This window comes from Xyrauchen texanus, chromosome 39 (genome assembly GCF_025860055.1).
Source record: "Xyrauchen texanus isolate HMW12.3.18 chromosome 39, RBS_HiC_50CHRs, whole genome shotgun sequence".
NCBI classification, from domain to species: Eukaryota; Metazoa; Chordata; class Actinopteri; order Cypriniformes; family Catostomidae; genus Xyrauchen; species Xyrauchen texanus.
This window is the reverse complement of record NC_068314.1, coordinates 7,355,502-7,383,304: the sequence shown is the minus strand read 5'-3', so window position 1 is coordinate 7,383,304 and position 27,803 is coordinate 7,355,502. Positions and strand designations below refer to the sequence as shown.

The window sequence follows — 27,803 nt, the reverse complement described above, 5'->3', positions numbered from 1 at the left end:
CATGTATTGTCAAGTAATTTTTACCACAGACCTTATTTTACTCATAAATCCAAAAAACCCATAGGAAAATCCAGAGGGAACCCAACTGGTGAAGTGGTCAAGTGTTTTTTATTGTCGTTCAACCATATACAGTAGTACAGTACACAGCGAAATGAGACAACGTTCCTCCAGGACCATGGTGCTACATAAAAACAACATAGGACAAACACAGAACCACATGAGACTACACAGACTAAATAACATTTCTACATAAAGTGCACATGCAAACGTGTGCAAAAAGTACGGGACCGTAAAATAAATTACTAAAATCATTTAACTGCAAATTGATGTCACAGCTGAACTGCTCTATTTGAGGCTGGACTATGGTATGCATCATTCAGCTGACAAAATATTGAAAACAATTCTTCCAAAAATGTTCCAAGGACAGAAAACTTAAAATTTGCAAGTTTATGGGTGCCAAAATTTTGAAGCTCCAAAATCCACATAAAGGGAGCATGAAAGTAATCCATATGACTCCAGTGGTTAAATGCATAACTTCTAAGTTCTAAAGCAATATGATAGGTGCAGGTGAGAAACAGATCAACAGTCCTTTTTATCATAAATTCTCCTCCCTGCCTAGTAGGGTGCGATATGCACGAAAAAATTTGAAACACCAAAAACAAAAGGAGAAAAGTGAAGGAAAAGTACTTAAATATCTGTTTCTCACCCACACCTATCATATCGCTTCAGAAGACATGAATTAAACCACCAGTCGTTTTATTTTGCCCTTATGTGCATTTTTGAGCTTCATAATTTTGACACCAATTCACTTGCATTAAATGGAGATATTCTTCTTAAAATCTTAATTTGTGTTCAGCAGAAAAAGAAAGTCATACACATCTGGGATGGCATGAGGGTTAGTAAATGAGAGAATTTGGCAAATCTGGAATCTAGTGTGACAATTTAGTCACTCCCATATAAAATTAAAACCCCTGACAGCATTTGTGCACAATATCCCTGTTTAATCTACCAGCTCAGACTGTTTTGCCTGTCACTTCCAGGAATAAAGGCCAGTAGAACTTAAAGTGATGCACAGCACCCTAATACAACAGCACTAGCCTCATTTTGCATATAAATGTGTGGAAACATTTCACCTCAGCAGAGGTGAGAGAAATCAATAGAGAAAAATAAACCTCAGGCCAGGAGATGCACGGTTAGAGTCTGTCCTCATTCAGTGTCAAGTGTTATCTACTCAAGACTGAAGTAAGTGAGTCTTCTATTTGACATTATTAAATAAAAAGAGAAGAGAAAATCAACTGTTTCTACTTATTATTTCAGGTCGACTCTCTTGATAAGAGTGACATGGTGCATTTAAACAAGGACACAGAAAGACCAACGCAGGGCAATTTAAGACAAAGCTCATTTAATGGCAAAACCACAAATGTACAAGCATTTTCTTTTAGAATTTTATGTTATTACAATGCTTAATTTTATTGCTATGTGCTTCCCAAGACACATTACATCATAACAAATGAGCAAAAAGAGCTAATGGCTAATAGAATCAAGTGAAACATTATTTAAACATTTTTTAAATAGTCATACTAATAATAAACATTATTTAAACATAAAAAGGTATTAGGACACTTACAAATGTATTACTTTAATCTTTCGGTAAAATAAATGCCACTTGGTTTTGATAATTTGTTATATAATGCAATAATAAGCATACATTTTTAAGCGAGGTGCAAGTGTCCAAATATTTTTTGGGGGCCACTGTATAATAAGTAAATAATAATTAATGTTGCCCATATCTATAGTAATTTCTCAAAAGTCTTTTTAAATTGTGACACTCAGTGCCTAAAAATACTGCATCTCTGAACTCATCATATTAGTCTAGCATTAAAGACAAAATACATAACACTCTTTTTGTGCTACTATATATTGCAGAAGACCCTGAAAACATTTAGAAAAAATATTGCATGTGTGCTACAGCAGTGCCAAGGTATCTTTAACAAGGATGAAACAGACCAAAATGTGTTAAAATAACCCAAAATATTCACTGTAAAAACCACACACTTATTGACCGTACTCTGTTTACGAATCACCTATTACAGACAATAAACACAGAGAGGGCTTCTATAATGTGGAGTGTGCACAAGGAATATTGTAAAGTTTTCACAGAGTGGTATATATCGGCCATGCTTATTAATCGGTCGACATTTCACCTTTTTGAGATTACTGGCATGGAGTGATAACCTTGCCCGCTTGGCCTTGCAACAGTTTAAAAATCTACCAACAGCCTGGTCAATTGATAATGCATGTTTTCTGTTTCCAGATATATGTTTTGTAAATTTGAAAATATAGAGTGGCCAATTATAATAATTTATAAAGCTCATATTTTTCTTGATTCTTCACATAAGAGCCATCTGTCCTATACGTACCTGCTAATAATCATTCAGGAGTGCAAGATGTAAACACTGTGAGTAAACACTGCCTAAAATAAATTTAATTGCACTTCTAATTGGCTATGATTAAATTTAAATATATCTGCCATCAGCGACGCTGCCCTCAAGTTATTGAAAAACCCATATTGGTCCACCACTATTTCTAAGTTAAATTTCACATTGTTAGTACGATTTCTGCTGTATTAGTAAAAAATAACACAAAAATTGCTGTAGATTAATTAGCAACCCTGTAAATACCCTAAAAATAACTCAAGACACTTCTATTGGGAGACACAAATTTCATCTACTTTTAAAGGGATAGTTCACACAAAAAGGACATTTTTTTCATAATGTATTCACCCTCATGACAGACGTGTATGACTTTCTTATTTTGTATGGATTGTATGGATTATTTAATGCTACCTTTATGTGATTTATGAAGCTTCAAAGTTCTGGCCAACATTCACTTGCATTAAATGGACCTACAGAGCTGAGATATTTGAGGTGAGCAGAAGAAAGAAAGTCATAAGGGTGAATACATTATGAGAATTTATTTTTTTGGGGTGAACTATCCCTTTAAATTGTGTCTGTAGCTGTGTTTGTGCATATGGTATTGGCTTAGATTGTTCAAGTGGGAGTTTGTGTTTTGTTGGCTTTGAAGGCAGATTGTCTTAGGCTGTGCATCTAGTAAAAAATGACATTAACAGCAAGCTTCGTAGAACTACAATACAACTGTGTCGTTCTCTACGGTGTGCTTAGTTATTCATCACCATGCAATAGTGTAGCTTATTCATTTGAACAGTCAAGCATAAGAGAATCTTGTTGCACAGAAACTATGGTCTACGCAAGTACGTGAATGCAAACGCTTGTATCTACACAAGTTGGATTCACACATTTTTGCATTCCAAAATGTGTCAGAATGCAATTCGTTTGTGTGTTGCATTCTCAGCATAACTGCAGGGAGGTGCTATAGCATGCATTAGCATAAACTGCTACAGTCAGTTTTCTCATTGAGGTGAACTTAACTATCAAGGTGGAGCAATATGTCATACATATTTATACATATAATGAATATAATAATTCAGATATTCAGATTGAAATATATTGCATCATTGTGGCGGATGAGTGAAGCATTGATTAGTCAATACAAAAAGTGGCGTAAGGCGTCAATATATCATTTGTTTTATTCCCATATCATTGATCACTGTCTACAGTCGACAGCAATCCTTTTTGCAATTTTGTTAGTCAATCTGTCCTGTTCTCACAGACGCGTTCTTGCACTCCGTGTGCAAAAATGCATCAGACGGATCTCACAGGTTTTCAGCATTATAAATGATGCATTTTTATGACACTTTGTCAAGGTAAAAGTAGTTGAAACTATGAAAATCAAGTCTCGAGATCCCTACATTCTGTTGTGCTGCATCCAGCTGTCAAGAACACATACTGTTTAACCCACTCTCGTTCTGTGGCTGTACTGCTGGTGATGTTCGTTGAGGCATGCTGACTGCCCCCTGCTGATGTGGCTTGCAAAACACTTCATGTACTTGAAGTTGAATTGCTCAGATGGTAAAAAAATACATACGTGTATTACACAATTATGTATATATATTTTAACGAAGTATTTTATATTTAATAAATTGCACTAAATTAACAGCCCTAAACACACAGCTCTAATAATAATGCACTCGCTTTATCTGCACAGATATTTGAATGTAAGCCTATAGCCCCCTTGAGTTTTGAGAATTGTTACCATCAGGTTTTGCACAAACTTGTCGAGTACATGCTATCATTAAAGCAAAAAAAAATTATTTTCAAATTTTGATTTTTACTCATATTGTTATGCTGAGAATAAAATTTGTAATGGAATTTTTTTTGTATTAAATCAGAAAAATGCTATATACAGTAGATGCATTTTCACTAGTTTTCTCAGACATTTGGACTCCTATGATACAGTACGTACAATAGGACTGTGTGCATGCAAATATGCTAGTCAAACATTTGTATCTGCATTTGTGTACTTGCGTAGAGGATTTTTCTGGCCTAATAATTGATAATTAGTGTTCTATTGATCATTGAAGGCAACTTTTTTCTGTTATGTAAATCTAAACATTGACGGTTAAAGTATCTCCTCCTCTTTTACATATAGAATCTCATGGGCAGAGCTTGGGACTTGATTGACACCTCCCACTACCAGTAGGCGGTCACGAATAACAATGCTGGAGGCAGAGCAACGGGGCGTGACCATAGGTGACAGTCTCTCCCATTTACTTTTTTCGGGGTGGAAAGCTTCGACAGTGTCCAAGACTGATGGTTGATGGCCTGTAAGGAGAGACCAGATATTTGGATGACTCCAGCTGTTAAAGCAACAGTATAGTTGATAAATATATGGTGACATATATTGTTCATACCCAAACCCCCTGCCACGATCATTCTCCCTCGTACTATGGCAGAGGCAAAGTCTGCTCGCTTAGTCTTCAAGGATACTGTGTCCTCAGATTTCAACCAAAATCCTATGGAACAAATCACACACAAGCAAATAACAACAAAATGCTAAAAATTAAAGCAAAAGTGTAATTTCTGCAGTTCTAGCGCAATTGCATAAATGGAATTGCAAAAATAAACATTGTTTTCAGACAGCCTTCCAGTGATCAAACGAACAGATTCAGGACTGGGGAACTGCCACTGTGGCTGTGAAGACTGACATGGACTGGGGAACAGCCTCCGTGGCTGTGAGGACAGGCAGTGACAGGGAAGCAGCCTCCGTGGCTGTGAGCACTGGCAGTGACAGGGGAACAGCCTCTCAGGCTGTGAAGGCTGACATGGACTGGGGAATGGCATCCGTGGCTGTGGGCATTGTGTGGCAGGGGAACAGCCTTCATGTCCATGGGTGCTGGCAGTGGTAGGGAAATGGCCTCCGTGGCCATGGATGTTGTCAGCGGCAGGGAAACGGCAATTGTGGCCGTGGACATTGGCAGGGAAATGGCCCCCATGGACATGGGCACTAGCAGCAGTAGGGGAACGGCCCTCATGGCCATGGACATTGTCAGCAACAGAGGAGCAGGCACCTGGGTCCTCCTCCGCCTCCTCCGGGCAGTGATCTGTTCATCAACCTGCAGCAAGTCCAGATCGAACACTCAGCAGAGCTCCATGACCAATGCTAAGAACAATGCGCAACAAGGACGTTCATTGTCCCACATGGCAGTTCCCCAAATAGCGGCCCTTCCAGTGAGGAGCAGGATGATGTAAGCCACCTTCATTCTCTCCGGAGGGAAAGCAGAGGGCTGTGACATGAAGAACAAGGAACATGTTCTTTATACAATGGAGGTGATCTCGGCAAGCTGCAAAGCCATAATATCCAGAGCCTGGTTCGAAGCAGAGATTTGATCCTGCTAACGCACCATCTGCAGCAGCGGGAACCGATCTCTGATAGCATGCACATGCCATGGCCGCTCAAGGGGCAATCTGTGAAGAGTTTGTTCGTAGGATGAGTGTGTGTGTTGTGAAAGTCAGGAATAGATTCATCCATTGAAGCTGTGATGGGCGATCTTACTCCCAACACGTGGGCAGAGACGAGGTATCCTCTGTGGAAGACCAGTTGAAATGCAGCAAAACTGGGAGGCATCCACACACCTGACACGCGGGCAACCAACAGATACATGAGACAGGACCAACTAGACAGATAGAGTGAGGTTAGTACTCAACATCAAACAACAATGTTCAAAAACTCAGAGAACCCTGAGCAACATTAAACATTTAACATCTAACTACATTTAACAATCCAGCACCAGACATGACACACAGGGGGATTAATATAGGCATGAACAAACAAGGGGCAGTTTCTGCTTGCAGCTGAAAGTTGGCATGATCAGCATTCCCATAGAACAATCAGGGTTCCCATGGAAACTCTGATTCCATGTTCCAGCGGCTCTTGAAACACATGAGGGAATAAACTTTGACATGCTTGGAACAAAACAAACAGGGAACAATAAGGCAACGTGACCACGTCCCCACACCACAGTGACATCACCGGAGAGCGCATGGCGGTAACTCGCACACGGTGGTCACCAACAATGAACGTACATGAAACACAAGACAGAAAGGGGATGATAATGTCATGAAACCCAACCTGACAAGGTGACAGGATGTGACAAATTTACTAACCCTCATGTCATTCTGTCAAGCTCCAAAATGGACACAATAAAAGTGTGCTATATTCCAGGTCTTTTGAAACCATGTGATAGCTCTGTGGCAAACAGACCACAATTTAAGCATTTATTCACTGAAAATCTAGTCTTCAAATAAAAATTACTGCCTTTAGAGCGATTGTGTCAGATTTTAAGTCAATACAAGCTAAATCCAAAGATGTTTGATGTCACTGATGTCCAAACTGATGTAACATTTCTAAAGGCACCATATTTCATGGTCATATTGTTACCAACTTATATTTGAGTCTGTTCTTCACACAAGGCCATTGTATGCAGCATCATTCAAACTGTAATTTTACAGTTACAGATGCTAGTGTAGAAAATCACTGTTCACAATCAGCCATGATTCATTTAATTCAAGTGTAAAAGTGTTCAATAACAAGACAGTTACTGAGCTTCAGTGAGTAGTATTCAGCTGGTCATGTGATTATTAAATGGCAGCCCCCATGAGGGGACCCCCTCTATGTAGAATAAAACAGCTTTTATAAGGTTACTGATATGACTAGTGTCGTCATTTCATATGAGCGGTCATGATTTTATACATATTTACAAAATTACAATTAATTTCTATAGGAGTAACACTTTTTTAATAGGGAAAAAATTAATGAGTGCTCCTTTAACGGGTAGTTGCACTACCATATACAGTAAAAAACGATAATATATGATTTTATTGCAATTTTAAGGTAAAATTATACAATTATGTTTTTTAGATTAATAAAGGTAAAAATTAGAGAACGCATGCATGGGAATACTTATGTTTCTTCTTATTTTTTTTTAAATCAGTTATGTACATTAGTGTGATCTGTGTTATATTTGTTGGTAGTTTAGTTCATGTTTTTATTGTCACATGTGTTACCCTGATGGTGTTTTGTGTAGCACTGTTTACTCTTTTGTGTAACACTGTTTACTGGCCTTTTGTAGTTCCTACAGTAATTACTACAGTGATTAGCTATACTGTACATTTTAGAATGAAAAGCAAGCTTTCATAGATACAGAATGTTAGTATATCAACCTTATATCTTTTAATAATATAAATGGTAGTGAACCATATACAGGCATCAAAATAACATCCTGTAAAGCCAGAAACATTGTCAATATATTTTTTTTATGGTGAATTTCTGGCTACCACAGCTTCTGGTATTTTACTGTAAATTTAACCCTTTTTTCTTTTTAAAGTACACTGGTTTTTTTTGGTCCTTTTTGGAGCTTTCTAGAGATGGTCAATATGAACTGTTGTATAGGAAAGAGCTACATAAAGACTTGTCAAATATTTTCCATTTGTAGTCCATGGAAAAAATAACAGCATACAGATTTAGAACACCATGAGCGTGAGTAAATAATGGTTTGTTTTTAATTTGAATAATTAATTTGCCAGTATATTGTGTCAAAGTTAGTAAAGAATACACCCATCTTGTGTTCAAACAAGGATTTTTCCTGAGATCATCCATCTCTGTTGCAGCCCTACATTAAGACCAAGAACAGATGGGCTCAACTCTCTACCACGATGAGCTGTGGATAAGGAATTCAAATGTGTTCCTGAATAGCATCATTTAACGCCCCCTTCCCGAGATCCTATCGCCTAGTTTTATTAGATTGGGAGACTTGTATGAGAAGGCTTTAATTGCCAGTGGCACATTCGGGCAGAAAGAAATTAGATAGCAAGGTTTAATCCTCCATGCCGCTCTTCGTTTGCCAGCTCATGAACCTGTTGACTGACACATGCACTAGTAATAGAATAATTAAAAAAAGAAATGATTCATAGGGTACTGTGCAAAGTTCAGTCGTTTCAAGATGATCTCCTCTCTGCCCACTGATAATAGTAACTTTTTTTATCACCCTTGGGGCAAAAAAAGGAAAAAAGTCTGTGCAATTTTCCCATCTGCTGAATCTGATTAGAAATGATCAGATTTGAGCGGAAACAATGGCGAGGAAGAGAAAGCACGAGAACCGGGAGAGAAATCAATAACTCATTTCAGCTGGTCTTACATTTTATCACACCTTGTATCTTTTCGCACCCTTTTTTGGGCTCATCCGAAAAAATCTAATCAAAAGGCAAGAGTTACTAGTGATGACGAATATATTTGTGCATTGAAACATAATTTTTTTTTGCAGATAGTGATTTACTGTAACAGCTAAAAAGATTTTCTTACCGATTTCACAGAATAAAGAAATTGTTCACCTAAAAAATGGAAATTCTGTCATTATTTACTCACCCCCTTCCAATCTAATATACAATTTGTCAGGCTTCAAAAAAGTCCAAAACACTAAAAGTAGTCCATATGACCATTGTTGGGGAAGCTACTTTGAAACTGTAGCTTCCCAAGCTACATGCTACTCATAGCTTAAAGTAGTTCAACTACGGTCAATCTACTCTTTTAAAAAAGGAGTTAGCTACACTACAAGCTACTAACAAAAAGACGCTTACTCTGTTGAGGCTATTTAAGAAAGAAAATATTTTTAGAAACATAACAGATCTTGTGCATCTATGCTGGAAATTGAATTCGCCAAACACCATTGGTTCGAATAATGCAGAATGGAGAATGAGATTTGAGAGATTCAGAAGAGTTGACTGACTAAAATTTCAGTCTGTTCCTCACACAAAGCAGTTGTATACTTGACTTGAAATATATTGTGCATCATATGGACTACTTTTATGTTGTTGTTGTTTTTGTGACTATGAACTGTTGAGGAGAGGTGCAAAAAGATTTAAAAAAAATGAACTCTTAAGGAAACTTTTGGTATGACAAGATGATTAAATAAAGACAAATACATTCACTTTTGGATGAACTATTACTTTAAAACTAAATCAAAGAATGTGATTTTTACTAATAGTACCTTTGTTGGTGTCAAAGATGTTAACATTCTTGGTAAACTTGGAACTTTGGTGCATTCCTCCTTGTCTGAGGCCTCCTAACCAGCTGAGACGCCCTGAGCTGTCCCATAAGACCCCAGAATAAGATCTCTTGCAAGGGAGACTGGGAAGAGATGACCAACTGCGGCTTTCCATGTCAAAGACTTCAAAAGCCTTTACTAAACGCTTACACTGACGTCCACCTGAAATGACAGAGTCATTCAGTGAAATGCTCTAAAAAACAAGATAGATCAACACACACACACACACACACACACACACACACACACACACACACACACACACACACACACACATGTTGGTCTACCTATCATTATGAGGACTTTCCATAGACATAATGACTTTTATACTGTAAAACTATAGATTCTATCCTCTAAACCTAACACAACCCCTAAACCTAATCATCACAGAAAACTTTCTGCATTTTTACATTTTCAATAAAACACTGTTTAGTATGATTTTTAAGCGATTTGAATTATGGGGACACTAGAAATGTCCTCATAAATCACATTTATAGCATAATACCCTTGTAATTACTAATTTGTAACTTACAAAATTGTCCTCGTAAATCACAAAAACACGCGCACACACACACACACACACACACACACACACACACACACACACACACACACACACACACACACACACACACACACACACACACACACACACAGATATCAATTTGGAACACTTTTCATAGGCTGAAAATCTGTGAAAAACAGCACTCCTCATATGAGGCACATGTGAAACTTGATTCACAATTGATTTCAATAGAGTTTGATGTTGACAAGTTGCAAAACTAACAAAGCAATACAATAACAAAAATACAGTACACAGTGCACACACAAATATCAGTGGTTCTCAACCTTCTCGACTTATAAGACAATATTCAAAGCCCCAGTAACTTAGAGTTACAATAGATTAAAATACTTTCAACGGTTAATTTTGAGATTCCAGGTGTTTCAGGAACAGTCAGTTAATATGTTATGGGACTATATCTTGAGTTTAGCTAATTTTAACATTTAAATGAAGTTATAGCAGTTTAATATAACAAATAAAAAATGTTATGTCATTTTAAGGCCGCCATGAAAGTTTGCTGAGGCCCCCTAGAGGAGAAACACTGTCTTAGACGGCACCAAAATAATTCTGCGTAGCTTTTGGAACATCCTTTGTATCACGATTTTGCCTATGATGGCTTCAAATGCTGCCTTTGTAGGCTGCTCACTAGGTTTTGGAACAAAATTATTTTGGAATACATGTTTATCTAGCTGTCAAAATGGGAACTTTCCATATACCTTTATTGACCTTAAAGGAATAGTTCAATTCTCTAGTCATTTACTCACCCTTATGATGTCTCAAACTCATATGACTGAATTTCTTCCATAGAACACAAACAAATATATTTTAATGTAGATATGATGTCTGTTTGTCCATACAATGCAAGCGAATATTGACCAAACCTTTGAACCAAAAAGCACATATTTGTTTTAATCCTAAAAACATGATTGGATCGCTTCTGAAGACATTGATTTAACCACTGAAGTTTTATGGATTATGTTTATGCTGCCTTTATGTGCTTTTTGGGGCTTCAAAGGTTTGGTCACCATTCACTTGCATTGTATGGACAAAAAGATATTACATCTCCATTAAAATATCTTTGTTTGTGTGTCATACAAGTTTGAGGCGATATACACGTGAGTAAATTATTAGAGAATTATCATTTCAGGGTGAACTATTCCTTTAACATAAGCTTATTTCACTTACCATAGAGGAACCCGAAGCCTATTTGTAAAAAATAACTTTTGACATTTGAAGAATGACCAAAGACATTATTTCCACTTCTAATTTACCGGACATTCTAAAATGATTTCCTTTCAGATCTAGCTAACTTCAGTGGATATTTCGCAACAGTTTTGTCCCCAAAAGTATAAAGGTCAGAAACACACACACACACACACACACACACATGTTGTGTTTCCATGTTTTATGGGGACTTTCCATAGACATAATGGTTTTTATACTGTACAAACTTTATATTCTATCCCCTAAACCTAACCCTACCCCTAAACCTAACCCTCACAGAAAACTATCTGCATTTTTACATTTTCAAAAAACATAATTTAGAATGATTTATAAGCTCTTTTCCTCATGGGGACCGACAAAATGTCCCCACAAGGTCAAAAAGTTCGGGTTTTACTATCCTTATGGGGACATTTGGTACCCACAAAGTGATAAATACACGCTCACACACACACACACACACACACACACACACACACACACACACACACACACACACACACACACACACACACACACACACAGTATTTTTTGTGTGCTCATGTGTCATGTACAAGGAGAGATTACAGATACACAAGGATACTCTCGGCAAACCTGCCACGTAGAGCTTAGAGCCCAGTAGGCAGACGCTGGTATCATAGCGAGGGGTGGACATGGGCGGGAGAAGCGCCCACACGTCCTTGCGAAGGTCGTACTGCTGGAAAACACTTCTAGGCAGGAGGTCTGCTCCCATTCCTCCAACAGCAAGAGCCCTGCCGTCTGATCAGAGACAAAGAGAGTGAGATGAAGGTCTTGATTCTGAATAAAGAACTCTTGAACAATACATTCGTTCACCTTTCATTGTCATATACGCAGTAATCAAAGAAGCAAAAGCCATTTCATGTTGATTTTAAAGGTAAAGTGTGCAATTTCAGTACCTCTAGTGATATCAAATGGAATTGCAGAAATTATTACTTTCAAACAGGTTTCCCAAACACGCCCCCTGTATTCCATTCCAAGTACATACTTCACCCACAAATCTTCTTTTTTTGTACCTTTAACAGTTACAGAAAGTCCCATGGACGCCTCCCTCAACGAACATCTCTTCCGCCATTTGCCTTCCTCTGTGTTGTACACCTCCACCGCCTTTAGGGGGCGTTGATCCTTTCCCATTCCACCGACCACCAGGAGGTGCTTCCCTAAGACTGCCACTGCCGCCCCGGCTCTTGGCGTGGGCATCGGAGGAAGACTTACCCAGCGGTCCACCTCAGGGGAGTAGAGATCAAGAGTGCTGGTGGGTCGGCCCGATGCATCACAACCTCCTACCATATAGAGCTGCCCCCCTACATCAGCCAATGAGTGATAGACACGGGCACTGGAGAGGGATGCTAGGCTCTGCCAGTGGAACTCATGGGCCGAGGGCAGTGTCATCGCCCTGACCAACCAACGAATGTAGTTTCTTGGTGAGACTGTAGCCTTGATAAGGTGTCAAGATCAAATATGTCCCCCTTTTTTTTTTAGGGTCAGCACCTGTTAAACATCAGAATCATTTGTTTACATGGTAATAGAATGCAACATTTGGGTTTCGCAATAAAAATCCCATTAATTGTTTCTATAGGTGAACTTATTTTAACCAATAACTTACAAGCCTTTAATGATGGACCTATCGTGAGCTTCGAGGTTGTTAATTGATAACATATGCTTCTCTTACAGCCATCAGCCGGCAATATTTTTTTTTTAATGGTGTTTTATAGCAGAATTTCTGGTCAATATCTAAACCAATCAGAGAACCACGACAATCAAAGACAAAAATGTCCAGAAAACATGAGTTTTGGAAATTAGGTGTGATCTAGGAGCTTTATACAGTTTATGCAGCCATTGAAGAGACAATCATTCACAATCTTAATTAGGGCTGTAATTACAACATGTTCACACGTGAAGTTGGTATGTTGTTTCTAAGAGTTCCAGTACCCAAGGATTGGACACATTATGCCAACTCATTTATAAAATGGCATCTCCCATCAGACATTTTTATATCAGCTCAACCATGTTTACCTTCCTTCCCAACCAGAAACATGTTGCGTCAGCACCATGGGAGACCCAGGTTCGGATCCTGTGTTGAAACCAGGAAGTGATCGCGTTTGAATAATCAGTGATGAGCGTGATTCGGAGGTCGCATTTTCCCCTCTAACATTACAGTTTAACTTCACTGATGTAAGGTTAATGTGATGTTAGGGTTTGGGGTTTGTGTTGGAGGGATCAGTTGATAAAATATGCATTCCTCTTCACTGTATTACAGCCTGTACAGCTGAAAACAACTAACTTTTGGCACACCACTTTGGCCACTGGGGGCATAGCTTCGTATTTCGGTAAGCACAGGCTGATTTTACCTAAAGGGATAACCTTCTAAATCCAGCCTGCATCTATAATAGTATTAAACATCTCCTTTTGTGTTCCATGGAAGAAAGTTAGTTATACTGGTTAGGTAAATTATAACAGAATTTTCATTTTTAAATAAACTATCCAAGTAATGTTTTGTTTTCCCTGCCATGTCCGTTGTGGTAATTCATACAACAGTACTACAATGTGTACAGTTATTTGCTTTTTGACATTTAAGGCCTAGCTTAGCATGAGTTATACATTCTCAGCCACCTGTCCTTTTACTGGCCTGACAAAACAAATGTAATTAATGGTGAATGTGGCAACTCTGAAGCCAGCACCTTGCAAATGACATAAGTTGAATGCTTTGACATCACCTCACGCTGTGTGTATTTGTACATTATTTGAGATAGAAGAGTTGCACTGGGGTTGGCTTATGCACTAAGGCTAGTGGCAACAAAAAAACACGTTTTTAAAAATTCACTGCCGTGAGCTGAAACACAGCAAATGCTTCTGTGTTGTAGAAAAACGTTAGTGTTCCATTTGAGATGACACTACACTTTGAAAATTCACACACTAAATGTCCAAGTGTACGTAAGTGTGTACGTAAGTGCACAATGTATAGTGTATCATTTGGGACACAGCAACACATACTACAACCCCAATCCCGAAAAAGTTGAGGCAGTCTGAAAAATGCTAATAAAAACAAAAAGAAGTGATTTGTAAGTAATATTCACACTTTGCAATATTGAAAGCACCACAACTACACATTATATTATGTTTTACCTTGTGAATGTCATAGTTTTTTTTATATATAAACTGTATGTATAGTATATATATATATATATATATATATATATATATATATATATATATATATATATATTATTTCAAATCAGATGATTGCAACATTCTCCAAAGAAGTTGAGACAGGGGACTAATTAAGACTAATAACAATTTTGGAAGTTAAAATAACAAGGCAATGTGAAACCGGAGATGTTAAACAGGTGAGACAATCGTGCCATAGTTTATAAAGAGCCTCCAAAAACAGCCTAGTCCTTCAAGAGCAATGATTTGAAAGCACCACAAAATGATTTGAAAGCACCAGAATCATTTGAGACTTGTCAATTTGCCGACAGATGCTTCAGCAAATAATCCAGCATTTTGAGAACAATGTTCCCCAAAGACAAATTGGAAGGATTTCGGGCATTTCACCCTCTACATTGCACAATATAGTGAAAATATTCAAGGAATATGGTCAAGTCTTGGTGCGTAAAGCGCAAGATGAAAACCACTGAATGCTTGTGATCTCTAATCCCTCAGATGTCACTGTCTTAAAAATCATCATTCATCTGTAATGGATACCATGAACATGGGCTTGGGATAAAGTAACTTGGGATGAAGTAAACCTTTGTCAGTTAACACCACTCGCCGGTGCATCCACAGATGCAAGTTAAGACTTTAATATACAAAGCAGAAGCCCTACATCAACACTGTCCAGAAGAGCTGCCAACTTCTCTGGGCTTGGTCTCATCTTAGATTGAAAGTAGAACTGGGCCAAAGAGGAAAAGGACCATCCAAGCAGATATCAGCGTCAGGTCCAAAAGCCAGTGTCTGTATGGGCCAGGGGTATGTCAGTGCCCCTATACATCACATCTGTGAGGGCGCCATTAATGCAGACAGATATATAACAATTTTGGAGCAGCATATACTGCTATCCAGCACCGTCTATTCCAGGGACATCCTGGAATTTTCAGCAGGTCAACTTAAAACCACATGCTGGCCAAAAAAGCTGAGAGTGTGGGAGTTAGATTGGCCTACCTGCAGTCCTGACCATCTCCAATTGAGTTGCATTATGAAGCATACGATACGACAACGAATACCCTGTACAATTGTGCAGATGATGACCTGCATAATGGAGGAATGGGGGAAAATTCCACTTTTTATACTTAACAAACTTGTGTCTTCAGTGCCCAAATGCTTAATAAGTGTTATTAGAAGAAATGGTGATGTTTCACAGTGGTAAACACTAGACTGTCTACTTTTATGGAGTGTGTGGCAATCATCTGATTTGAAATTACTGGTCATTAAAAAAATGAAATTCACAAGGAACAACATCAATGTTTAGTTGTAGTGCTTTCAATATAGCAAAGGATATGAACATAATTTACAAATCACTCCTTTTTGTTTTTATTAGCATTTTTCATACTGTCCCAATGTTTTCAGAATTGGGGTTGAGTATTAGCACACCAAATTTCTAAAGTGCAAGGCAACTGTGAACAGCCTACAGTTATATTCCTTTTTTGACTTATTATAAATATGAATAAATATAACTGTGTACTAATCAGTGGTCCCTTTTATCATATTATTATTGTCATGATTTTATGAAAACAATATGCTATTCAGCTATGCTACAGTGATTTTACCACAGGGCTGTGCATTTCTGCTTCGCATTGTGCCTATAAACACTGCTTACCCATGGTAAAATCACTTTAGTATCCCTCATTTACCACTATAAATTCTGATGTATTGAGATTTTGTTATTTCTACACCAACATTTGCATCCATGCCAAAATACAGAACGACTCATTTTGTCTTATTTATAGCTGTAAATTGTATGATTTCAGTTGTGAAAACACTTGTAGACCCTCTTTTTTTACATTCTACTTTCATCGAAGTGGAGGCAGAGATAAGAGAGATGGCCCAGAATAGCATTATCACTTGATGCAATTGACGCAACCAATTTCACACAACTGTTCTGCTCTCTTCAGCTGTGTACACAGAGAGTTTGAAGTGGGCTGTTGTACCAGGGTTTAGCATCCATCAGTAACCAAGCAACCATTATCTTCACCTCCCTCCCATCTCCTTTAGTCCTTCCTCCAGAAACTATTCCCTTGATTCTCCTACAACACATCAAGTTGGAGTGGTGGTGGCGTAGTGGCTAAAGCACAGGGCTGTTGATCAGAAGGTCACAGGTTCTAACCCCACGGCCACCACCATTGTGTCCTTGAGCAAGGCACTTAACTCCAGGTTGCTCCGGGGGGATTGTCACTGTAATAAGTGCACTGTAAGTCGCTTTGGATAAAAGCGTCTGCCAAATGCATAAATGTAAATGTAAGTTTAATGGCACAGACTTTTAGATTTAACTCCATTGCCCCCTTAAGTACAGGGGTTTGTTACTGCCGCAGTAACACAAGATTGCACATTAAGCATTTTAAACTGGACTGCGCATTGGCTAAGCACTTGTATTTGCTTACACCTATTTGCGTGCGGTATGTTTCTGGTCTTAACATCAAAGTGAAATTTCATTAATATGAAATGTCCTGTCCCCGCGACCCTGTACACAGGATAAGCGGTTGACGATGGATGGATGGATGGATGGATGGAAATGTCCTGTTTGTTTAAACAAAACAGATAAAAAAAACATGATTCATTATGGAAAAGCTTCCAGAACACTGATATTGTGCAACTATCCATTGATATAATTTGCAACACAGTCAGAACTGTATACAAAAAATACATAAAAAAAATAATAAATTGAACAATTTACACTAAAGACTAAAGAATACAGACATTTTTCAAAAACATAGTAACAAACTGAGGATATGTTCCAACTTTACGATTGTAAATGAAGCGATTCTCTTGAACGAATCAGATGTTCTTTACATACAAAGGGACAATCACACATTGAATAAATTGCTGTAAGTCGTCAAATTTCTATGCTATTGATTTTGTGTGAACTATCCCTTTAAGTTTAGTATTGCTACCAGGGCTGGACTGGTAATCTGGCATTCCGGGCATTTTCCCGGTGGGCCAACACACTTTGGGGCCTATCATGGGTGGAGTGTTCATCGGGAGAAACGAGCGGGCCGGTGGGTCAGTTGCGAATTGGGCAGAATGGACCGCGATAAGCAAAAATGAGTCGCAGCGTTATGCAGAACAGACCACAACGACGCCGCGATATGCAGAAAAGGACAGCGAACACCCCCCGCTAGGGTTGGGCTATGTCCCCTAAATTGGCAGTTGACGATGTTGACAGTAAAACATCGCGATGGACGATGATATCGTCCATCGGCACAACCCTACCCCCCGCTCAACTTTTGGGCCAGTTGCTATATAAAATCCTGGGCAGATTTCTCTTCCTAGTCCAGCCCTGATTCCTACTTTTTGTTTTAGTTCATTACTCCTCACTCGTAATCACATAGTTCTTAAATGTTGTATTACAAAAAAAGCTCCCAGGACATGCCTCAATTTATGAGACCCTCATTCATGAACGTTCCGAGCTCTCCAAACCATTCCAATGGCATTTACGGCCGTTCAGGTGGATGGTTCATCCCTGATTGCCTGGAAAGTTGATCACCGAATAGAGGTGTTTGGTTGCTCTGCAATCATTGTAAGCCAACAGATAGTACTGTAATAACAATTAAACTGGGTTATTGCAAGTTAAGAGCTCTGGGCCTATAGTGATTGATAAAGAGAGTGTGTTCACTACACGGGGACTCCACAGAGAGGTGAGCACTTCATCAAGTCCAATCATGGTGTAAATGAGGTAATCTCTCTAGCTCTTTGAATTTTTATACTCCCTCTCAGGTTCTAGAAATTGCTATGTATGTCAGGAGATTTTTTTTCAACTCCATCTGGCAAACAACTTATTTTTGTATGTATTTGACATGTACGTGTATATTTCAGTAATTTATTTGTTCCTGATATGTTTTATGCATTAACTAATGATAACATTTTACAACATTTAATGCTAAAAATCTATTAGTATATGTAGAAATCAACATTAATCAAGATTAATAAATGCTGTACAAGTATTTTTCATTGTTAGTTCATGTTAAATACAGCACACTGTGGCAGGGCGGAGGGCGGGGCCGGGTCGTGATCCTACGCACCCGGTCCCGTATCAGGCTAATCATGCCTCCGAGGTATAAAGGTCGACTGCAGGGTGTCATGCGGGAGAGAGAGATCGTTAGCGGACATGTCCGTCATGTGTGTGTTTGTGTCTTCTTTTAAGTTTCTCATTAAACTATTATTTATATTGAAAAGCCGGTTCTCGCCTCCTCCTTTCCATTGAATGCCTTTACACACTCTTTATATAATCTTGACAAATACAACATTATTGTAAAGCGTACCATAAAATGTATATACATTTCTTTTTTTGAGAAAAAATACACTTTTATTTGTATGGATTATTTTATTGTATGTAACTAAATATATTTTGAGCGATTTGGAACACTCTACTTAGATAGCAACTCTGTGGTTTTCAAACAAATAGCATTGATTTATTTAATTTAATTAATTAATTTATTTATTTACAGGGGCAATGCACATTAATAAACATAAATGTAAACGTGCCAGAATTAACCCAAAAGGCTATTTTTCATCTGTAGACCCCTGACAGAATGTTAAACGGTCACCCTTAAAACAGAGACAGAGCATCACACATATACACATTGTATGAAAAAAATAAATAAATAAATAAAAAAATACAAAATAAACGTGAATTATCTAAAACAAAGTAAACATGAGAGAAAGGAAAGAGAGAGAGAGAAAGATGGCAACAGAAGAGAGCAACATAGCCAAGAACAATTAGTACAAAGAAGTCTATTGTCAAGAATAGAATACTAATGTTGACAGTATTGCATGCTGGACTCGACTCAAAAATGAATTTAGTTTAGATTATTATTGGCATGCAATACTCTAAGATGCGCAACAAACATAGCAGCACTCACAAATGTTTGTTACGCATCTTAGAGTATTCAAGCGGTATAAATAGAGCTTTCAAATTTATACGGATTAGTGTGGATGTGGCCTTAAAATGCTGCCTACGTAGTCGCCTCACGAGGTAACACATTCATCTAGCAGTCTAAATGGGAACATTCCATCTACTTATATTGTTTGTAGAAGTTCTTAAATATACCTATCTCTATCAGAAGAGAAATAGACCTACTCATTTTCTTTCAGTGTAATGTCTTCATTGCCCAACGACTGATATGCTAATCTGAAACAAAATCTTTTGAACCAGGAGAAATGGATCCATGTCCAATTATATATTCAGATGATCTGTCACCTGGAGAAAATATTGTATTTTGAAGTCTGTTTGTAGTGTAGATTATCAGTTCAGATTTAATTATATGTTTCAAGTAACAATAACAAAGAGCCAGGAAAATACCGCAAGATGGGTTGATTTTCTCAGATGTAAATTGACAGTCAAATGCGAGGTGAGATGAAAAGGCTCAGTCCAGACCGTTTTCTTTCTTTTGCCTTTGTATTCCAATCACAGTCTTTCACCTAGGGTTTTTACAATCTCCAACATCATTTACAGGCCAAGCTGTCATCCGTTTCATCCGCAAGGAGACATAAACTTAAAAGAAAGCTCAAGGAAAGACACATTTCTCAAGTCGCATTTTTTACACTCTCAACTCAGCATGCAGAGGTGTGTTGCCATAGAAACAATGAGCTGATCTCAATATGTGGAGACCCGGTTTTGTGCGGAAGATGCTTAATGATGCATTAACATACAAACAGAAATCACAGCGTTCTTAGAACTTTGAACTAAGCTAACGTTCTCTTGTTAATGAAGTAGGATTGCTCACTCCTGGCATGCCTTGCAAATCGTATTAATTGCAATCTGTATCGATTTGCTTCGCCACGTCATCTTCTTTTGGTTAATTAACTGCTTGAACAGCTTGAGATCAACATTAGGCCTATGAGCACCCACTGAAGTCATTTACAATCAGCATGCATCCATTTCAAACTTTTAATTAGTTAGTCTCCTTTCCCCAGATACATACTGTAACTTAGGCTTAATATTATTAGGGTCTAATATTATCCTAAACCTGAGCTATTTGAGTATAATTCAATAGACTTTGCACAAATGATCCATTTAAGGTTTTGTTGTCATCATTTTCTCAGGCAAGATTCATACGGCCCCAGCAGGTAAGCATTTATCGACTTCTATTTATTTAGCCTTCCAGAATTCAAACAGCGGCAACTCTAATGTCCACAAAATCGTGGTTCTTAATCACAACAAAATGATCCGGGTAGGGTTTATCTACAGAGAATTGTTAAAGATCTGCAGGGGATTCTCTACACCATCAAATGCCAATCTCCATTTAAATGCACATTTACTTTCAAGCCTGATCTAATAAAATAGATTAGTGCTACGTGACTTTGACTACATTGAAGCAAAATTATAATATGTGGGTGAAATGTCCACTGAGTTAAATGTTCTCCCAAACAGGTACAATTTTTAAGGCTAATGCTCTATCGAGTTTTAGATCAATTCAGAGCATCAGAGGGGGGGAGAGAGTGGCTCGTAGCAGTAGTGGATGAAAGACCCGCAGCTAAAGCCAGAGACTGTGTACATATAAAGCCCTATTTGAGTTGGCCACTAAGAGCCATTTCTTAGTTTATGTGAAGCTGAAGTGTGTGTTTCAATAAACACTTAACTGTTTGCTGTCTCCTGACTCCTCCATTGCCAATGAACTTGGATCTGTCAAGTGTTTTTATGTCATAACAAAAGCATATAAAGAAGAGCAGGCCGAAAAGTGTTTTTGAAGTGTTTTTTTTAACACCTGTGATGTTAATTTCACCAGGAAACTGCTATGATACATACAACGAGTCATGTAAAAATAGTTTAGCAAAAGTGAAGGTATAGTAACATGATTCTAAGTGACCAGTTCAGTATTAAATAAGGCTGGGTGGTGCGACAGTGTATACTGTGCTATAGCATAAACGTTTCAACCGATTTAGCATTCTTTTATCTTTTATACCATGATCGATATATTTGTGTGGCTTTCAGTGGGCAGAAATTTATGTTGTTTAAACACGAGAGTGTCAAATAAATATGGAGTAATGCGAAAATACATAGTGAGATGTGTCCCAAACAAGTCAAGATTAGGAAGAACTTGTTATTTAGGGTTAGTTTCAACATGAAGCAGAATTGTTTACAGTTGCCGATCAACGTCGCAAACAGTGTTGGGCTACTCAAAAACGTAATCCACTACAAATGATTAGTTCTCTAAAATTGCCATCAGATTACTGACTTTACTGATTACTTCATGAAAAATTAATCACATTATTACTTTTAAGTTACTTTCTAAAAATACTTTTCACCGATTTTATTTTTCTTCTGCTGAACAAATTTTATGACATAGTTTGACTGTTTTGAGTCTTTTGTTTTTAACTCAAAGTGTTACATAATGCAAAGCTAATGCCAGATGCTTCATTAATTTGTTAAGAATATTCTTGTCATTGGTTTGTCCATCTGGTTCCAAAAAAGAACAATTCAGTAACTTGCATTTGTAATGTTTTTCATTCTCTATATAATCCCCAAAAAATAAAAATTATGAAAAAATATTTGAATTTTCAGCAAAAATAACAGTTTAATAGTGATATATACCATTACCATACTATACAAATATTTAGACCGCCCACCCCTAAAAGAATCATATAACAAAGCTAGATCAGAGAGTACTACACTTGACCTCTTCTTTTGTTATTTTGTGTTTCTTTAATCCTTTGAACTCATTGTGTGGTCAATGTCAACTGTAGCAGAGCAGATCATTTCCATAGCAACCCTCAATTCAGCACAATAGTGCATGATACTGAATATAATGCTGTTCCACCTTCGCCATTCCCTGGAGGATTACATAAACGCATTTGTCTTTCCGGGACGATGATATATTTGAAACTCCCTGCAACACACTTACCAACTTAGACAGGTTGTAATAAAACAGGATGGAATCTAGGTCAATCAAGCACAAAAGTAGTTCTTCTATTGATTTAACTAATGAAACTACAACTCCTGTAAAGAGCCTTTGATCACACTGAGTGGATCAGATTCAATTACGATGGCCTTCAACGTGTCATTTGAATATAAATGCACTGGGATAATAGCGCGCATGAGACCGGTCCGAATGAGGATTCGGCGAGGAAGATTACAATTGGGAGCTGGGGATATATCACTCAAAAGCAAAAGCTAAAAGGTCTCATAGCTAATTGCTATGGAAATACCTTCCTACAAAATGAATGAGTCCAAAGCTGTGCATACTTATTCAGCAGACCGACTATTCCCCTGTGGTGCTTAAAGACACCAGTACAGAAGAATTCACTGAAGCTAAACTCTCATAACTTGGCAGGTTGTCAATGCTGCAGACAGTTAACATTGGGGGCTGGTGGACATTATGCAGTTGCACTTTATAAGAGACTGAAAAACTCTTGAGAAATTGGGTTGTTTATGCCTTGGGGTAAAATGTGTAGAGCAAATATTCCCCCTTTTGAAAATGCCCTGAAACATTACTGAAGTCAAAGTAAGGTAACCTTTATTACACATTATCAGATGCATTAAAATGAGATGGTTGACTGACGGCCTGAAAAGTGACCTTTCAGGTAGACGAACGTGTGACATGTTTAGCAAAGAGCAAGAGTTAGACTGATGGCTTGTGTAAAAATATGAGCACTGCTTTATTTCTTAAAAAATAAAGAACAAACACATTTTTTCTAAGTGACCTACTAACACATGCTATTTAATTACAGTAGCTCACCTGACACTCACAGGTGCACTGTAAAAAAAATGTTACCTTAAAGTCAGCATAAAATCTAAATGGAACCTATTTGCATTCTTTATACCCATCCCAATGATTTATTGGGGTATATTATTACTTGGAAAAATACATAGATTATTGATCGGCATATTATTTTCTCGATACGACTTTGAGGCATCAATATATTAACAATAGCCGACATTTGAATTAGAAGCCTAATTTGTGTGCTTTCCAATTCACTGTCAGTTGGCCTTCTATTTAATGTAATCTGGCGTAATAACTTATTGCTATAGTGCTATAACATTTAATGTAGTTAATGGTCATACACCAGACGAGAAGCTCCGCATTGCAAAAAGGATAAGGCACAGGTATCACACACAGGATGCATCGATGCGATGCAGGTGACAGTCCAAATTTGTAAATCTAGTCACCATAAACAGAAGTTACTAAGGTTTTGTACTTCCTCAATAATGAACAAAGTGACATTGATGAGTTTGTATTAGTATATAAAACTGGTGTAACTGTGCAAACTGAACGATTAGAAATGGTAACATTTACTATGCAATTTCTCTGTATGTAGCCTTGAATAGGTTTAATTCAAACTGTCAAACCACAAAAATACATTCTTATAACTGAAATTAAATTTTGTAGGCTATATGAAAGATACATATACATAATATATCATCCAGTGATGGCTAGAGTAAATAACTGATGTCCTTTTATAATGATTTGAGTTTAATTGAATGGAAAACTATGTGAGTTGCGCTATGTGGCAATGCAGAATTACCTCAGTCATAGCTGGGCGCAGTCGACAGGCACTGAGTGGCAGCGGCGGTTTGCGTACCTTTATAGATAATTTTAGAAGCGTGCCATGTCGTCTGCCAGATGTGTGAGGTGTGCAGCCCCCTTTAAGTTACCTTGCCACTCACACTTTACCAAAGTTGTGTTGAGAAATATGGGTTGTAATTTATTTTACAGTATGTGTACTTTCAGTGTACTTACAGTTTACTTACCCAAGAAAGTACTGAGTAATATTAGGTAATTACATGTACTTAATATGGGTTAAGGTTAGGGTTGGGGTTAGGTTTAGGTTTATGTTAGTACCTAGTAATTACTGTAATTGTTGTAATTATATAGTACATAAATGTTGAAAAGTACTGTAAAATTTTGTGCTAACGAAATATTAAAAAAGTGACTATACAGTAGCCCTATTTATATCTTATAATCATCTGGAAAATGTAATGATTGATGCGTGAATAATGTATCGATCCCAAGGCTAATTATTACTCATGAAAAAAGGTTGTCCTTGTTATCATGGTACTGACAACCGGCATCTCTCATCAGACATATCTGCTTAAACTCTAATGTGTTTACCTTTCCTATTGAACTATTGATTGCTAGTTGAGCGACACTGGTTCTGATTCCACGGAAATCAGGAAGTAATAGAGAGAGACAGAGAGAGAGAAAACTGTCTTGCTTGTCCCCAAACACACTGTCGACTGGTCCTACACCAGCTGTGCAGCAGTCCTCCGCAACACCGGGAGATGGCACTGGACCTCGCCTCCTGGCGGACAGCAGCAGACTCCTCCGCCTCCAGGCAGACGTCAGCAGCTCCGCCTCCGGGCAGACAGCAATGGCTCCTCCGGCCTCTGGTGGATGTCAGCGGCTCCTTCACTTCCTGATAGATGGCAGTGCCTCCGTCATCTCCTTTCGAATGGCAGCGGGCTCCTCCACCTTCTAGCGAACCGTTCCAGTGCCACCAGACCATACCTTCTCAGCGTCGTAACCTTCCATCAGCAGAGAGGACTCTCAGACAGTGCATCCCTCCTCCTTCCCGGGTTTCAGCACCAATGTAACAAGGTTCTTAAGATTGGCAAGGAGGAGGTGGGAACCAGCTGAACAGTCAACGTAAAACTTTAATAACAAACTGAACTCAAACATAACATAAAATGCAAATCAAACAAAGACACACACACGCAGCTTTGTGCATCTCTCTCTCTCTTGAACTGGCGTCTCCGGCCCCCCTTATCTCTATCCCGACGATTATTCAACTCACTGCCAGGCTTGCATCATCACGGCCCAGACACGCCCCCCCTCCACATCACACAATCATTAGCCTTTTTAGTGACAGAAGTGATGCAAAAAGTTTGAGTTGAAATGGAATACTACTCTTACTACTTTGCCAAATTGTATGGTATTATGCCATTCTGAATTCAGCCATATTTCACCAATTAATAGATGTCAAAATGAAACTGCCAGTAACAATTCAATATGCAAATAATTTGAAGAAAGTTTGAAAATATTACATTGATACCATTAGTATAGTTAGATTGATAGACTGAGAAAGTCAACGGGACCATTTCAAACTTTTATGTCTGTGTATGTCCAGTGGGTTGAGCTGAATTATTGCATTAAATTGTGGAGAGGAATAATAAAAATAGAATGTTTGTGGAATATCAATGATAATCAATAGGGATAATCAATACTATTAACAGCTTTACAAAATACTGTGAAGCTGCTAAGAGTATTGCACTTATTAGCACACACTGTGTGTAAATATATACACAATATTATAAGCACTGTAACATAAAGAGTTAACCAAATGTTTCACAAGGTTCTCTCATTTCAAAACACTGAAGACAATACATGCCTCTCCCCAGATACATGCACTTACTTACAGCATCAAAGCAGAGAGGTTTGGAAACGAATCACTTACTTTTCGGTAGGGGCTTCGGTTTCTTCCGATTCTCCTTGGGCGCTTCCCTTCTGGATACAGAGCGATCGCGGAACAATAATAATCCACGCGTGGAACAGACACTCCCTCTGCCAGACTCCCTGCAGCATCAGCAGCATCGCAACAGCCGCAGTTCTCATCTCAGCATTACTGTTTCTCTCTCTCTCCCTCTCTTTCTCTTCCCCCCACATGGATCATGTATGAAATATTCATCGCAACCCTTCATCATATTCGTCATTCTGACATTAATCTCACAAATACTCAAGGGGGCTCTAGTGTGTCTGATCTGTCCATCTTATTGAAACGTGTAAGCAAATTAGAGATGTAGGCTACTGTGTAAACTTCAGAATTTAAGAATCAGCTCTTTTTCAATTAATGAGTTGGAATTTGAATTGAATAGGCCACACCCCACCGGATGTTGAATGGGAATGACAGGAAGGGTTTTTCTTTTTCTTTACTGTGGAAGGCAATACAAAAATAAACACATTTTTGGAATGCCTTGTACTTGTGGAGTGTGCAAAAAATTTGGTTTGTGTGTGAGTGTGTGTGTGTGAGCGTGAGCGTGTATTTATCACTTTGAGGGGCCAAATGTCCCCATAAGGATAGTAAAACCCGAAATGTTTGACCGTGTGGGGACATTTTGTCGGTCCCCATGAGGAAAACAGCTTATAAATCATACTAAATTATGTTTTTTGAAAATGTAAAAATGCAGAAAGTTTTCTGTGAGGGTTAGGTTTAGGGGTAGGGTTAGGTTTAGGGGATAGAATATAAAGTTTGTACAGTATAAAAACCATTATGTCTATGGAAAGTCCCCATAAAACATGGAAACACAACATGTGTTTGTGTGTGTGTGTGTGTATTTTTAAGGATTTACAATAACTCCAGAATACTTTTTAAAATATATGGTAACAATGGTTAGGAAGAAGAATTTATTGCATTTTCAAATAAATTCAAAACAGTCACACAAACTGTCACTGAATTAGTCCAAAACAAATTCTCAAACACAGCATAAATAATTAAAAAGATAATTGTAATCAATTATGCATATTTATGCTCTGATATGTAGAATACATTTGAAATGATTATACAGTTTTCTGTATACTAATAAGTTAATATATATATATATATACATGTATATATATATATATATATATATATATATATATATATATATATATATATATACTGTTATGAAAAAGTATTTCAACCTTCCTGATTTCTTCTGTTTTTGTATATTTTTCATTATATTTTAGATCTTTAAACCTAACATAAAACATAGACATCCTGAGTAAACAAAAAATATATTATATATTTTTTCACTGAAGCAAAAAAGATATACAACACCTATATCACCCATGTGAAAAACGAACTCCCTTTAACTTAATAGCTGGTTCAGCAACCTCTGGCAGCAACAACTGCAAACAAATGCTTCCGATAACTGGAGATCAGTCTTTCACAACGCTGTGGTGGAATTTTGGCCAAATCTTTTTGAAGGGTTTTCCAGCATGAACAGCCCGTATTTGGTTACAGTCAGGACTTTGACTAGGCCACTCTCAAAACTTTAATTTAGCTTTAATTGAGCCATTCAGGGTTGGACATACTTCTATGATTTTGATGATTGTCTTGATGTATAATCAAGTTGTGCTTGAGCTTTAACTCACAAACTGATGACTTGACGGTTTCCTTTAGGATTTTCGTTAGAGAGCAGAATTCTTGTTTCCCTCAATTATTGCAAGTCGCCCTGGCCCTGAAGCAGAAAAGCATCCCCACACAATCGCACTACTCCCAACATGCTTGACCGTAGGTATGATGTTCTTTTTGTAGAATTCTTTGTTTGATTTACACCTGTATTTCAAA

At 37.8% G+C, this 27,803-nt stretch overlaps 1 protein-coding gene across 1 annotated transcript; it reads right to left on the bottom strand.

Moving 5' to 3' along the window:
• Positions 1 to 1,488: 1,488 nt before the first annotated feature.
• Positions 1,489 to 26,051, bottom strand: LOC127632950 (kelch domain-containing protein 8A-like). Its single transcript, XM_052111796.1, has 6 exons — positions 25,929 to 26,051; positions 12,338 to 12,812; positions 11,898 to 12,062; positions 9,464 to 9,682; positions 4,832 to 4,933; positions 1,489 to 4,742 (listed from the first exon to the last, which is right to left on the bottom strand). Exons 2-6 carry the CDS (start codon positions 12,711 to 12,713, stop codon positions 4,540 to 4,542), a joined length of 1,065 nt encoding a protein of 354 aa, XP_051967756.1. The 5' UTR covers positions 12,714 to 12,812; positions 25,929 to 26,051; the 3' UTR covers positions 1,489 to 4,539.
• Positions 26,052 to 27,803: the final 1,752 nt, after the last annotated feature.